Here is a 13665-nt window from a genome sequence, read left to right on the forward strand (position 1 = left end):
TCTCCTAATCCAGTATATATTATATATATATAGATATTAATCATACTCTCTTTATATACTTATATAGAATATCAAAAATACGATATGTTACCTAATATTGAAATGATCATGTTAACTGTTCGGAAAAAGATAAACCTACCACACAATTCTGTTTGCTTAGTTTATCTAACCTAGGAGAACTTCTCCTCCGTTTGTCTAAAAGGAAGAAGAAAATACATGAGTATTTTTTTTTTTTTTTGTAGTAAACACATAAAAAATACATAATTATTATGCTTTTTGACCAACACAATAGTTTATTCCCCCCCCCCACTCTCCTTGCTTCTCAAGCAATTTTGGCAAGACCCAAAACCAGAGCTGCATATAAAAAAGGCAAAATTCTCATTTATTTTCTGCAGAAAACAAAAATTGGAATCTAAAAAGTTGAATAAACTAATTAGAATTCAACAAACACAGCTTCGCTCACGTCTGTCTTATTCCCCCAAAGTATCAAATCTTTTCTCGCTTTTCAGCACACATCATCTTTCAGGTCTGTTCTCTTTCAACTTCTTTCTCTCTTTTTATTAATCTCTGATTTGTGTTTCTTTTGCGTTTTTTTTAATTCGTTCTCTGATTTTACGGGTTAAGCCAAAAAGCATGTGACTTTTTTTTCCTCCTTAACAGCAGACTCTGTTTCATTGGTGCTAATTTCTGGGAACTCTTTTAGATTGAAACTTAAAAAAGGGCGAATCTTTATTCAACCAAGTGGGTTGCTTTTTTTGGATTTACATTAGCAAACTCTTTAAGGTTTCTCTATTGGGATTTAATTGAAATGTTTTCTTAAATTCTTCAATTTTTCGTCTTTTTCTGGGTTTTAGGAATTTAGTTGAAAGTTCGTAACTTTGCACTTCTTTTGAAATATTTATACCCGTTGATCTCGATCTGGGTATCATCAGATTTCATAAAAACTTTTTTTTGATTCGTGTCAGCGCCGGAGAATGGACCGTGACGGCGCCGGAGAAAGGGACTCTGTTTCACACGAACCTTCGACTTCGAAAAGTCCTAAAGAAGGAGAAGAAGAAGAGACTAAGAAAGAAAAAACCGATGAGAAGACCAAGACTGTTCCTTTCTACAAGCTATTCGCGTTTGCAGATTCTTTTGATGTGTTCTTGATGGTCTGCGGCTCCATCGGAGCTATTGGGAATGGTGTTTGCTTACCTCTCATGACATTGTTGTTTGGTGATCTCATTGACTCCTTCGGAAAAAATCAGAATAACAAAGACATTGTTGATGTTGTCTCAAAGGTTAGTAATGTTGCTAAACAAAATATCAAACAAAAAAAATGTCACATTTTACTGAAAAAATGTTATTATTTATAGGTTTGTCTTAAATTCGTCTACCTTGGACTTGGAACACTAGGAGCTGCGTTTCTTCGTAAGTCATAGCCTCCGTGTTTCTCCTTTGCATTTTTACATAAGGATTAGTGAATTAAGGATGAAAAGTTTTGTGTTTTTTTTTTGGTTTCTCCATTGCAATTTTACTTAAGGATAAGTGATTTGAGGAGGTAAAGTAAATTGGTGTTCTTTTGTTATTGTAGAGGTGGCTTGTTGGATGATAACAGGAGAGAGACAAGCTTCGAGGATAAGAAGTACATATCTAAAAACAATCCTGAGACAAGACATTGGATTTTTCGATGTCGAAACAAACACAGGAGAGGTTGTTGGTAGAATGTCTGGAGATACTGTTCTTATACAAGATGCCATGGGTGAGAAGGTAATATACAACTACTAGATAGTGTTGTTTCAGGCTTATATATATGTAATGACTGGATTCATTTAAGAAAGTGTGTTAATGTTCTTGAATCTTGCAGGTTGGGAAGTTCATTCAGCTAGTATCAACTTTCGTGGGCGGATTTGTTTTAGCTTTCATTAAAGGATGGTTACTAACATTGGTTATGTTAACTTCAATTCCTCTTCTTGCCATGGCTGGTGCATCCATGGCACTTATTGTCACTCGAGCTTCTTCTCGGGGACAAGCCGCTTATGCAAAAGCAGCAACTGTTGTTGAACAGACAATAGGTTCTATCCGGACGGTAAAACTCAATCTTCTTAAGCTACAAAGAAATCGTTAACTGAGATTTTGTTGCTTAATATTTTTTGTTTTGTTTTGGTTTGAAGGTGGCTTCTTTTACGGGAGAGAAGCAAGCTGTTAACAGCTACAAAAAGTTCATAACATCGGCCTATAAGTCAAGCGTTCAACAAGGTTTCTCCACCGGTTTAGGACTTGGAGTAATGTTCTTTGTGTTTTTCAGCAGCTATGCCTTGGCTATTTGGTTTGGCGGGAAGATGATAATCGAAAAAGGGTATACCGGTGGCGCTGTGATCAACGTGATCATCATTGTGGTTGCGGGTTCTATGTAAGCCGCCTACACAACCACTTCGATATATATTAGATCATGATCATTTCTTTTTTACTTATATATATATGTGAGATTCCTAACAGTCATGTTCTGTTTTTGTCTTGTTTAGGTCGCTTGGGCAAACATCTCCATGTGTAACCGCATTTGCTGCGGGTCAAGCTGCAGCATATAAGATGTTTGAGACGATCAAAAGAAAGCCTTTGATTGATGCTTATGATGTAAATGGAAAGGTTCTTGAAGATATACGAGGAGACATTGAACTTAAAGATGTGCATTTCAGTTACCCGGCGAGGCCAGACGAGGATATATTCAACGGCTTCTCTCTGTTTATCCCAAGCGGTGCAACAGCAGCATTAGTAGGAGAAAGTGGAAGTGGCAAATCAACCGTGATTAGTTTGATCGAGAGGTTTTATGATCCGAAAGCTGGCGAAGTACTCATTGATGGAGTTAATCTTAAGGAGTTTCAGTTGAAATGGATCAGAAGCAAAATCGGATTGGTTAGCCAAGAACCAGTTCTGTTTTCATCAAGCATCATGGAGAATATCGCCTACGGGAAAGACAATGCTACGCTTCAAGAGATTAAAGCAGCAACCGAGCTAGCAAATGCGGCAAAGTTTATTGATAAGTTACCTCAGGGGTTGGATACAATGGTTGGAGAGCACGGTACACAGCTCTCGGGAGGGCAGAAACAGAGAATAGCGATTGCGAGAGCTATTCTTAAAGATCCGCGGATTTTGCTTCTGGATGAAGCAACAAGCGCCCTCGATGCAGAATCCGAAAGAGTGGTTCAAGAGGCTTTAGATAGAGTGATGGTTAACCGAACTACGGTAATTGTCGCACATAGGCTAAGCACGGTGAGAAATGCGGATATGATTGCGGTCATTCACCGCGGCAAAATGGTGGAAAAAGGTTCGCATTCTGAGTTGTTAAAAGATTCAGAGGGAGCTTACTCGCAGCTCATCAGGTTACAAGAGATAAACAAGGGTCAAGATGCAAAACCATCAGACATATCTTCAGGATCGTCTTTCAGGAATTCGAATTTGAAAAAATCAATAGAGGGATCTGTTATTAGTGGTGGAGCCTCATCTGTTGGAAATAGCAGCCGTCATCATTCTTTGAATGTTCTTGGTTTATCCACAGGACTAGACCTTGGTAGCAGTAGCCAACGAGTTGGCCAAGAGGAAGCTGGAACAGCGAGTAAAGAACCGCTCCCAAAAGTATCACTCACCAGAATAGCAGCTCTTAACAAACCTGAGATCCCGGTTCTCCTTCTAGGAACCGTAGCAGCGGCTATTAATGGCGCCATTTTCCCGCTTTTTGGGATTCTAATTTCAAGAGTCATTGAAGCGTTCTTCAAACCAGCTGACCAGTTAAAGAAAGATTCAAGATTCTGGGCGATCATATTTGTAGCTCTTGGAGTAACTTCGTTGATCGTCTCACCGACTCAAATGTATCTGTTTGCAGTAGCTGGAGGAAAACTGATTCGGAGGATTCGATCAATGTGTTTTGAGAGAGCGGTTCACATGGAAGTTGGCTGGTTCGATGAGCCTCAGAACTCGAGTGGTACGATGGGGGCAAGACTATCAGCTGATGCAGCTTTGATTAGGGCTCTAGTTGGAGATGCATTATCTCTAGCGGTTCAAAACGCTGCATCTGCTGCGTCTGGTTTGATTATTGCGTTCACTGCGTGTTGGGAATTGGCGCTTATAATCTTAGTGATGCTTCCTCTTATTGGTATAAATGGTTACGTTCAAGTGAAGTTCATGAAAGGATTCAGCGCCGACGCAAAGGTATGTTTGTACATCAATCAGTTTGGTTCCATCTCTTTTTTGGTTGATTTCGGTTCTGTAAAACTCCCCTGTTTAAAAGTCCTCTGTTTTTTTCTTGTGGATCAAGAAGCTTACTCTGGTTTTGTATAACTTTGCAGTCAAAGTACGAGGAGGCAAGTCAGGTAGCGAATGATGCGGTGGGGAGCATAAGAACAGTTGCGTCTTTCTGCGCGGAGGAGAAAGTGATGCAGATGTATAAGAAGCAATGCGAAGGTCCGATCAAAGACGGAATAAAACAAGGTTTCATAAGCGGATTAGGGTTTGGATTCTCCTTCTTCATTCTGTTTTCTGTCTACGCCACAAGCTTCTACGCGGGGGCTAGATTGGTTGAAGACGGCAAAACAACTTTCAATGATGTTTTCCAGGTAAGTTAGTTTCCTAATCATTGCTTAAATATGTTTGAAAAATCTTTGTGATCTAGTAATGAAGAAGGATTGATTGGATCTTGCAGGTGTTCTTTGCGTTAACTATGGCAGCGATTGGGGTCTCCCAGTCGAGTTCTTTTGCTCCAGATTCTAGCAAAGCTAAAGTTGCAGCTGCGTCTATCTTTGCAATCATCGATAGGAAATCAAAGATAGATTCGAGCGATGAGTCAGGGACAGTGTTGGAGAACGTTAAGGGAGATATTGAACTTCGTCACTTAAGTTTCACTTATCCGGCAAGACCAGACATTCAAATCTTTCGCGATCTTTGCTTAACCATTCGTGCAGGAAAAGTAAAACATATTTTTAACCCTAATTATATCTTAGGAATCATAACATCTTTTTGGACAAAATCCTAACTATCACTTGGGAATCCTAACACATTTTTGGACAAAACCCTAAGTTTCTGATCAACTTCTGTCTCTTTTGTGTTTTTCTTTCAGACGGTTGCTTTGGTAGGAGAAAGTGGGTCGGGCAAATCTACGGTGATCTCTCTGTTGCAAAGATTTTACGATCCGGATTCGGGTCATATAACCCTAGACGGAGTTGAGCTCAAGAAGCTGCAATTGAAATGGTTGAGACAACAAATGGGACTTGTGGGACAAGAACCTGTCTTGTTTAACGACACGATTAGAGCCAACATTGCTTATGGCAAAGGAAGCGAAGACACTGCAACCGAGTCTGAGATCATAGCCGCTGCAGAACTCGCCAATGCACACAAATTTATCTCTAGTATACAACAGGTAAGGGGAAAAAAACAGAATCTATATATATATATATATATATATATAAGAACTCTGTTTTTTCGGAATTTACTTATAACGCAAGGTGTACAATTGTTTAGGGTTACGACACAGTGGTGGGAGAGAGAGGGATTCAGTTATCAGGAGGACAGAAACAGCGCGTGGCTATAGCACGCGCCATCGTGAAAGAGCCAAAGATATTGCTTTTGGACGAAGCAACGAGCGCTCTTGATGCGGAATCAGAGCGAGTGGTTCAAGATGCGCTAGACCGAGTGATGGTGAACCGAACCACTGTCGTGGTGGCTCACCGGTTATCGACAATTAAAAACGCTGACGTCATCGCCGTCGTTAAGAACGGTGTGATCGCTGAGAAAGGTACTCACGAGACGTTGATCAAAATCGACGGTGGGATTTACGCTTCGCTAGTTCAGCTTCACATGACTGCTTCTAATTGAGATATATACGTTTTAATATATATATATATATATATATATATATATATATTTTTTGGTTTATGAGAGCTAATAATTTCAGAGTTTTGGCTGCAGTCGAAACTAGGCTATGTTTATGTATTTGAAGGTTTTGTATTTATTTTTGTTTTGTTTTCCCGTAACATGTAGTATTTTTTTTCTGTTGTTGTTGTTGTTGTATACAAGTTTATGAAGCTGTCACTATTTATTTTTATTTTCTTTTTCTTTCCAAATTTTTGTATTTATAATGAATGAATTTCGACTTTGACGAGATTAGTCTCTTTTCCTCAATTTAGTAAACTATTATTTTACCTTATTCTTCAACATATATTTCTTTGCAGTACTAATATTAATATTATATTTTATAATTAAAAATTTTAGTGTAATAATATAATAATAAAAAATATTAATAAATACAACAAAACTAGTTAGCACATAATTATAAAATGTGTACTGTATTTAATTACATAATTTTATTTATATGTAATATTTGTAGTTGATAAATTTGATATGTCAAAATTAAAATTAAAATCTAAACTATAGACCATCTTCAGTGGGGTGGTTAACTCAAATGTCCAACAAATAAGTATCTAAAAACTAAATCAATAGAGAAAAAACAATGGAACCGGGTTTAATTTTGAAGCTTTTATTAGATCCCCGCAAGTGACTATACGTGTCAATTTGTTGTTGGTTGGGATAAGTGTATGACAAAAAAAAAAAAAAAAAAAAAACTTTTTTGGCTTTTCCGATTTGATCAGGCGAATTCCGGCGCAGAGAAGCTGAAAGCTCTAATCTTACTGGAGAAGCTCGTGTGCTCATCGCGTCCGTATCCCCCTCGCTTTGAAAGGTCTCGTGACTCTCGTCTATGATTTTACTATCGCTTTCTAGTCAATTTTATTTGATTCTGAAATTTGGATTTTGTTTGATTGTTTTTTAGGGCTTGATTATGATTTATGAGTATATCATTTTGATTCGGAGGATTTTTCGAGGTGAACTTAGATTGATAAACATGTCACCATCTTCCTGAAATCAACGTTTGTGAATTGAGGAAAGTTCTCTGATGCAAAAATTCCGATTTTTGATTCGAATCCAGAAATTTTCTTCCGCAAGAACTGAGCATTTATCGAAGATTTTGTTGTGCCATTGCTTCAACTAGTCAAGGTACTTGCGTTTCTCTGTATCTGTGATGATATATAATGGTCTCATAAACTCTGCAAAATATAGTCTAATTGGGAGCTTTTACTCTTGGAATCAAAGTGTTAGGTCGATCATCATCTGTTTCTATGTATATATAATACTCAACTTCAGCCCCAACACGTTCACTTCGAAGGAGTGATGTCCCTTGGGAGTAAGTCTCTGATTGCTATTTTTAAGAAACCTCTGAGATCAAATCTCAACAGCTTGATTGATTGTTCATTGATGTGTGTGTTTACATTCCTTGCTGATGCTATATGTACAACAGTTTGATTGTCTCGGGATCTATCAGCTTTGTGTTATATATCATCTAAACAAGTATTGACCTTCAATTTATTCATGTTTTCTGTGAGAGAAACAAGAAAGAGGTCTTTACATTTTTATCTCTGGTTGAATGTTAATCTATGATTCTTCGGTTCTGGATCTTTATTCGTTTGGGTTTACACCGGTTTGATTATATGCTTGATGAAGAAACAAATTCACTTCTGCAGATTGGATGTGGATGTGTATGTTAAAGGGCGAATCTTTTAGCAATGAAGCATTTCTGGTCTGTGCTAAAATACATATATATATATATATATATATAAGCAGATTTGAAACAATCTCTTCTCACTTGCTAAAAAGTTCTGATAGAAATGTTTTGTGACAGGGATTTGAAGTTGCAAGGGACTACAAATTATCAGCTGAAGTTGCAAGGGACTACAAATTTCGCCTTGTGTGTTAAGCATTCTCACTTTTATGTTTACACAAGTTTTTTAAAATTTGAATTTTTTTAGATCCTCCTACTTTAGACCCCTCCCATTGGACTATGTCAAAACTAATAAACTTTCTCCAGTTTCTAACTTTTTAACTTTGCATTTTTTCAGTTATAAATATTGTTGGATCCCAAAAAATGGATCCAACCATTGGAGATGCTCTCTACCACACAGAAAAAAGAATCTCAATTATTATCCATCGTTTATTATAAACCGCACACATAGCATCTTGATTTTGTAGGCAGATGGTTCACAAGTTCTTTTTTTTTTTTGGAGTATGAACTGTTTTTTAAACACAAACGTGTTGGATGGAGACATATTGGAACCATGTGCGTACTAAACGTCTTTATACCCGTCTCTCTATCCGCACAAATACCACTCTCCTCCATTAATCACAGCCACTCTCCTTGCTTCTCAAGCAATTTATCTTTGCTTCTCACCGCACCTCTCAGGTCTGTTCTCTTTCAACTTATTTCTCTTTTTTAATCTCTGATTTGGGTTTTGCGGGTTGAGCCCAAAGCATGTGACTTTCTTTTTTTCCCCTTACTTAACAGACTCTGTTTCATTGGTTCTACTAATTTCTGGGAACTCTTTAGGTTGGAATTTTAAAGAAGGACGAATCTTTGTTCCCAAGTTGATTGTTTCTTTTGGATTTACATTAGCAAACTCTTAAGATTTCTCTATTAGTAGGATTCAATTGAAATGTTTCCTGAAATTTTTCAAATTTTTCTTTCTTTTGGGTTTAAGAAGAAAAAAAAAATTAAAGAAGAAGAAGAAAGTTCGTAACTTTATAGATCTTTTTAATTATATACCCGTTGATCTCGATCTGGGTATCATCAGATTTCTCAAAAACTATCTGATTCTTGTCAGCGCCGGCAAATGGACTCTGTTTCACGTGAACCTTCAACTTCGAAAAGTCCTAAAGGAGAAAAAGAAGAAGAAGAGACTACTAAGAAAGTAAAAAACGATGAGAAGACCAAGACAGTTCCTTTCTACAAGCTATTTGCGTTTGCAGATTCGTTGGATGTCTTCTTGATGATCTGTGGCTCACTCGGAGCTATTGGGAATGGTGTTTCTTTACCTCTCATTTCATTGTTGTTTGGTGATCTCATTGATTCCTTTGGACAGAATCAGAATAAAAAATACATTGTCGATGTTGTCTCAAAGGTTAGTAATGGCCATGTTTAACTTTACTTTAAAGTATTCCTTGGATCACATTTTACTGATTATGTTTCTTTTTATAGGTTTGTCTTAAATTCGTCTACCTTGCACTTGGAACACTAGGAGCTGCGTTTCTTCGTAAGTTCTCCTTTGCTTTGCAGTTTTACATAAGGATTAGTGAATTAGGGAGGTGATTATTTGGTGTTCTTTCTTATTGTAGAGGTGGCTTGTTGGATGATAACTGGAGAGAGACAAGCGGCGAGGATAAGAAGTACATATCTGAAAACAATTTTAAGACAAGACATTGGATTTTTCGATGTAGAAACAAACACAGGAGAGGTTATTGGTAGAATGTCTGGAGATACTGTTCTTATACAAGATGCCATGGGTGAGAAGGTGATTAATATACACCTTGGATATTGTGGTTTCAGGCTGTAATGAGTAGATTCATTGAAAAGTGTGTTACTGTTCTTGAATCTTGCAGGTTGGAAAGTTTATTCAGCTGATCTCTACTTTCGTGGGCGGATTTGTTTTAGCTTTCCTCAAAGGATGGTTACTAACATTGATTATGTTAACTTCAATTCCAATTAATGTAATGGCTGGTGCAGCCATGGCACTTATAGTCACTCGAACTTCTTCTCGGGCACAAGCCGCTTATGCAAAAGCAGCAACTGTTGTTGAACAGACAATAGGGTCTATCCGAACGGTAAAACTCAACTTTCTAGGATACAAAACTATCATTTACTGAGATTTGTTGCTTAACTTTTTTGTTTTTGTTTTGTGTTGGTTTAAAGGTTGCTTCTTTTACGGGAGAGAAACAAGCTATTAACAGTTACAAGAAGTTTATAACATCGGCGTATAAGTCAAGCGTTCAACAAGGTTTCTCAACCGGCTTAGGATTTGGAATAATGTTCTTTGTGTATTTCAGCACCTATGCTTTGGCTATTTGGTTTGGTGGGAAGATGATACTCGAAAAAGGGTATACCGGTGGCGATGTGATCAACGTGATCATCATTGTGGTTGTGGGTTCAAGGTAAGCTGTCTAGACAATCATTTCTATATATATAATGTCTTTTCACTTATGTATGTGAGGTTACTAACGGTCAGGTTCTGTTTTTGTCTTGTTTAGGTCGCTTGGGCAAACATCTCCATGTGTAACCGCATTTGCCGCGGGTCAAGCTGCAGCATATAAGATGTTTGAGACGATCAAAAGAAAGCCTTTGATTGATGCTTACGACGTGAATGGAAAGGTTCTTGGAGATATCCGAGGAGACATTGAACTTAAAGATGTGCATTTCAATTACCCGGCGAGGCCTGACGAGGATATATTCCATGGATTCTCTCTGTTTATCCCGAGCGGTGCAACAGCAGCGTTAGTAGGAGAAAGTGGAAGTGGCAAATCTACGGTGATTAGTTTGATTGAGAGGTTTTATGATCCGAAAGCCGGCGAAGTACTCATCGATGGAGTTAATCTTAAGGAGTTTAAGCTGAAATGGATCAGAAGCAAAATCGGATTGGTTAGCCAAGAACCGGTTCTGTTTTCATCAAGCATCATGGAGAATATCGCCTACGGGAAAGACAATGCTACGCTTCAAGAGATTAAAGCAGCAACCGAGCTAGCCAATGCGGCAAAGTTTATAGATAAGTTACCTCAGGGGTTGGATACAATGGTAGGAGAGCACGGGACGCAGCTCTCGGGAGGGCAGAAACAGAGGATAGCGATTGCGAGAGCTATTCTCAAAGATCCGCGGATTTTGCTTCTGGATGAAGCAACAAGCGCGCTCGATGCAGAATCCGAAAGAGTGGTTCAAGAGGCTTTAGATAGAGTTATGGTTAACCGGACTACGGTAATTGTCGCACATAGGTTAAGCACGGTGAGAAATGCGGATATGATTGCGGTGATTCACCGTGGCAAAATGGTGGAAAAGGGTTCGCATTCTGAGTTGTTAAAAGATGCCGAAGGAGCTTACTCTCACCTCATTCGGTTACAAGAGATAAACAAGGGTCAAGATGCAAAACCATCAGACATATCTTCGGTAGAGGAATCTGTTATTAGAAGTGAAACCTTGTCTGTTGGAAATAACCTTGGTAGCAGTAGCCAACGAGTTGGCCAAGAACCACTCCCAAAAGTATCACTCACCAGAATAGCAGCTCTAAACAAACCTGAGATCCCGGTTCTCCTTCTAGGAACCGTAGCAGCAGCAATTAATGGCACGATTTTCCCGCTTTTCGGGATTCTAATTTCAAAAGTCATCGAAGCGTTCTTCAAACCAGCTGACGAATTAAAGAAAGATTCAAGATTCTGGGCGATCGCTTTTGTAGCTCTTGGAGTAACTTCGTTGATCGTCTCACCGACTCAAATGTATCTGTTTGCAGTAGCTGGAGGAAAACTGATTCGGAGAATTCGATCAATGTGTTTAGAGAGAGCGGTTCACATGGAAGTTAGCTGGTTCGATGAACCACAGAACTCAAGTGGTAAGCTGGGGGCAAGACTATCAGCTGATGCAGCTTTGATTAGGGCTCTAGTTGGAGATGCATTGGCTCTAGCGGTTCAAAACGCTGCATCAGCTGCAGCTGGATTGATTATTGCGTTCACTGCATGTTGGGAATTGGCACTTATTATCTTGGTGATGCTTCCTCTTATTGGTATAAATGGTTTCGTTCAAGTTAAGTTCATGAAAGGATTTAGCGCGGACGCAAAGGTATGTTTGTAAAAATCCTCTGTTTGGTTGATTTCGGTTTTCTAAAAGTCCTCTGTTTTTTTTCATGTGGATCAAGAAACTTACTCTGGTTTTGAATAACTTTGCAGTCACAGTACGAGGAGGCCAGTCAGCTAGCGAATGATGCGGTGGGGAGTATAAGAACAGTTGCGTCCTTCTGCGCGGAGGAGAAAGTGATGCAGATGCATAAGAAGCAATGCGAAGGTCCAATCAAAGACGGAATAAAACAAGGTTTCATCAGCGGATTAGGGACTGGATTTTCCTTCTTCCTTCTGTTTTGTGTCTACGCCACAAGCTTCTACGCGGGGGCAAGACTGGTTGAAGACGGCAAGACTACTTTCAATGATGTTTTCCAGGTAATGTATTTTCCTAATCATTATGTTTTTTTATTGAAAATCTTTGTGATCTAGTAACGAAGAAGAATGGATTGTATCTTGATCTGGACCTTGTAGGTGTTCTTTGGGTTATCTATGGCAGCTGTTGGGATCTCTCAGTCGAGTTCTCTCGCTCCAGATTCTAGCAAAGCCAAGGTTGCAGCTGCTTCGATCTTTGCAATCATCGATAGGAAATCAAATATTGACTCGAGCGATGAGTCAGGGACAGTGTTGGAGAATATTAAGGGAGATATTGAGCTTAGTCACTTAAGCTTCACGTATCCAGCAAGACCAGACATTCAAATCTTTAGCGATCTTTGCTTAACCATTCGTGCAGGAAAGGTAAAACAAATTTTTTGGACAAAACCCTAACTATCTCTTAGGAATTTATAAGGTTCAAACTCATCCGCTGTCTCTTTGCGTTTTTTTTTCAGACGGTTGCTTTGGTAGGAGAAAGCGGATCGGGGAAATCTACGGTGATCTCGCTCTTGCAAAGATTTTACGATCCAGATTCCGGTCATATAACCTTAGACGGAGTTGAGCTCAAGAAGCTGCAACTGAAATGGTTGAGACAACAAATGGGACTTGTGGGACAAGAACCTGTCTTGTTCAACGACACGATTAAAGCCAACATTGCTTATGGCAAAGGAAGCGAAGACGCTGCAACCGAGTCTGAAATCATAGCTGCTGCAGAACTCGCCAATGCACACAAATTCATCTCTAGCATACAACAGGTAAGGGAAGTAAAAACATAACATATATAAGAACTCTGCTTTTTTGGAAATTTACTAATAACAACAAGCTATACAATTGTTTAGGGTTACGACACAGTGGTGGGAGAGAGAGGGATTCAGTTATCAGGAGGACAGAAGCAGCGCGTGGCTATAGCACGCGCCATCGTGAAAGAGCCGAAGATAATGCTTTTGGACGAAGCAACGAGCGCTCTTGATGCCGAATCAGAGCGAGTGGTTCAAGATGCGCTAGACCGAGTGATGGTGAACCGAACCACGGTCGTGGTGGCTCACCGGTTATCGACAATTAAAAACGCTGACGTTATCGCCGTCGTTAAGAACGGTGTGATCGCTGAGAAAGGTACGCACGAGACGTTGATCAAAATCGACGGTGGGGTTTATGCTTCGCTAGTGCAGCTTCACATGACTACTTCTAATTGAGATGTATATGTTTGGTTTATGAGCCAAAACTAGGTTATGTGTACTTAGTTATTTTTGTTGTTGTTATTTTTATTTTCTTTTTTCGTTCTAAAGTTTGCATTTATAATGAATTGATTCTGACTTTGACGAGATTAGTGTATTTTCTTCAACCGACTAGGATGCTGTTGAACGACGTATTTGACTTTGTAACAGGAAAAAACTTCTCTTTGTGTAACGTTCACTCACTTATTGTAATTAAGACCCTAGTCTTCGGATAAATTTACTCTCTCATTCTTTTTTTCTTCGTTAGTCGATCATCTCTCATTTGTAAATACGTATGCAAACTAACACAATAAATTTAACGAGTTAAAAAGACCTCCAATGTGGAGACCAACTATCCCAAAAAATACACTAAAGCTCATCGTCACCAACACCACGCTTTTAATATAAA

The 13665-nt window shown here is 38.8% G+C and overlaps 2 protein-coding genes across 22 annotated transcripts; both read left to right on the plus strand.

Annotated features, from left to right (window-relative positions):
- The first annotated feature begins 298 nt into the window (after positions 1-298).
- On the plus strand, positions 299-6130 carry LOC104759874 (ABC transporter B family member 11). 2 transcript variants are annotated; one of them, XM_010482756.3, is made up of 11 exons: positions 299-526; positions 966-1280; positions 1356-1410; positions 1574-1749; positions 1847-2068; positions 2154-2392; positions 2505-4185; positions 4323-4589; positions 4676-4939; positions 5090-5389; positions 5491-6130. In XM_010482756.3, the coding sequence occupies exons 2-11, from the start codon at positions 975-977 to the stop codon at positions 5842-5844; spliced, it is 3864 nt and encodes a 1287-aa protein (XP_010481058.2). In that variant the 5' UTR covers positions 299-526; positions 966-974; the 3' UTR covers positions 5845-6130. The 2 variants fall into 2 exon arrangements, with proteins under 2 accessions (XP_010481058.2, XP_087353515.1); XM_087497389.1 differs by lacking the exon at positions 299-526 and adding an exon at positions 614-741.
- A 347-nt stretch (positions 6131-6477) lies between these two features.
- Positions 6478-13493, plus strand: LOC104759830 (ABC transporter B family member 11). Of its 20 annotated transcripts, none has more exons than XM_010482715.3 (17): positions 6533-6706; positions 6797-6848; positions 6953-7020; positions 7117-7207; positions 7545-7600; positions 7703-7768; positions 7920-8260; positions 8679-8975; positions 9053-9107; positions 9190-9365; positions 9454-9675; positions 9764-10002; positions 10099-11671; positions 11779-12045; positions 12142-12405; positions 12498-12797; positions 12882-13493. In XM_010482715.3, exons 8-17 carry the CDS (start codon positions 8688-8690, stop codon positions 13233-13235), a joined length of 3738 nt encoding a protein of 1245 aa, XP_010481017.1. In that variant the 5' UTR covers positions 6533-6706; positions 6797-6848; positions 6953-7020; positions 7117-7207; positions 7545-7600; positions 7703-7768; positions 7920-8260; positions 8679-8687; the 3' UTR covers positions 13236-13493. The 20 variants fall into 20 exon arrangements, with proteins under 20 accessions (XP_010481013.1, XP_087353535.1, XP_010481017.1 ...); XM_087497412.1 differs by having other exon boundaries at positions 9190-9357; XM_087497393.1 differs by having other exon boundaries at positions 6535-6706; positions 7123-7207; positions 7703-7772.
- The last annotated feature ends 172 nt before the right edge of the window (positions 13494-13665 follow it).

Source organism: Camelina sativa, chromosome 3, assembly GCF_030686135.1.
Source record: "Camelina sativa cultivar CO46 ecotype springtype chromosome 3, ASM3068613v1".
Taxonomy (NCBI): domain Eukaryota; kingdom Viridiplantae; phylum Streptophyta; class Magnoliopsida; order Brassicales; family Brassicaceae; genus Camelina; species Camelina sativa.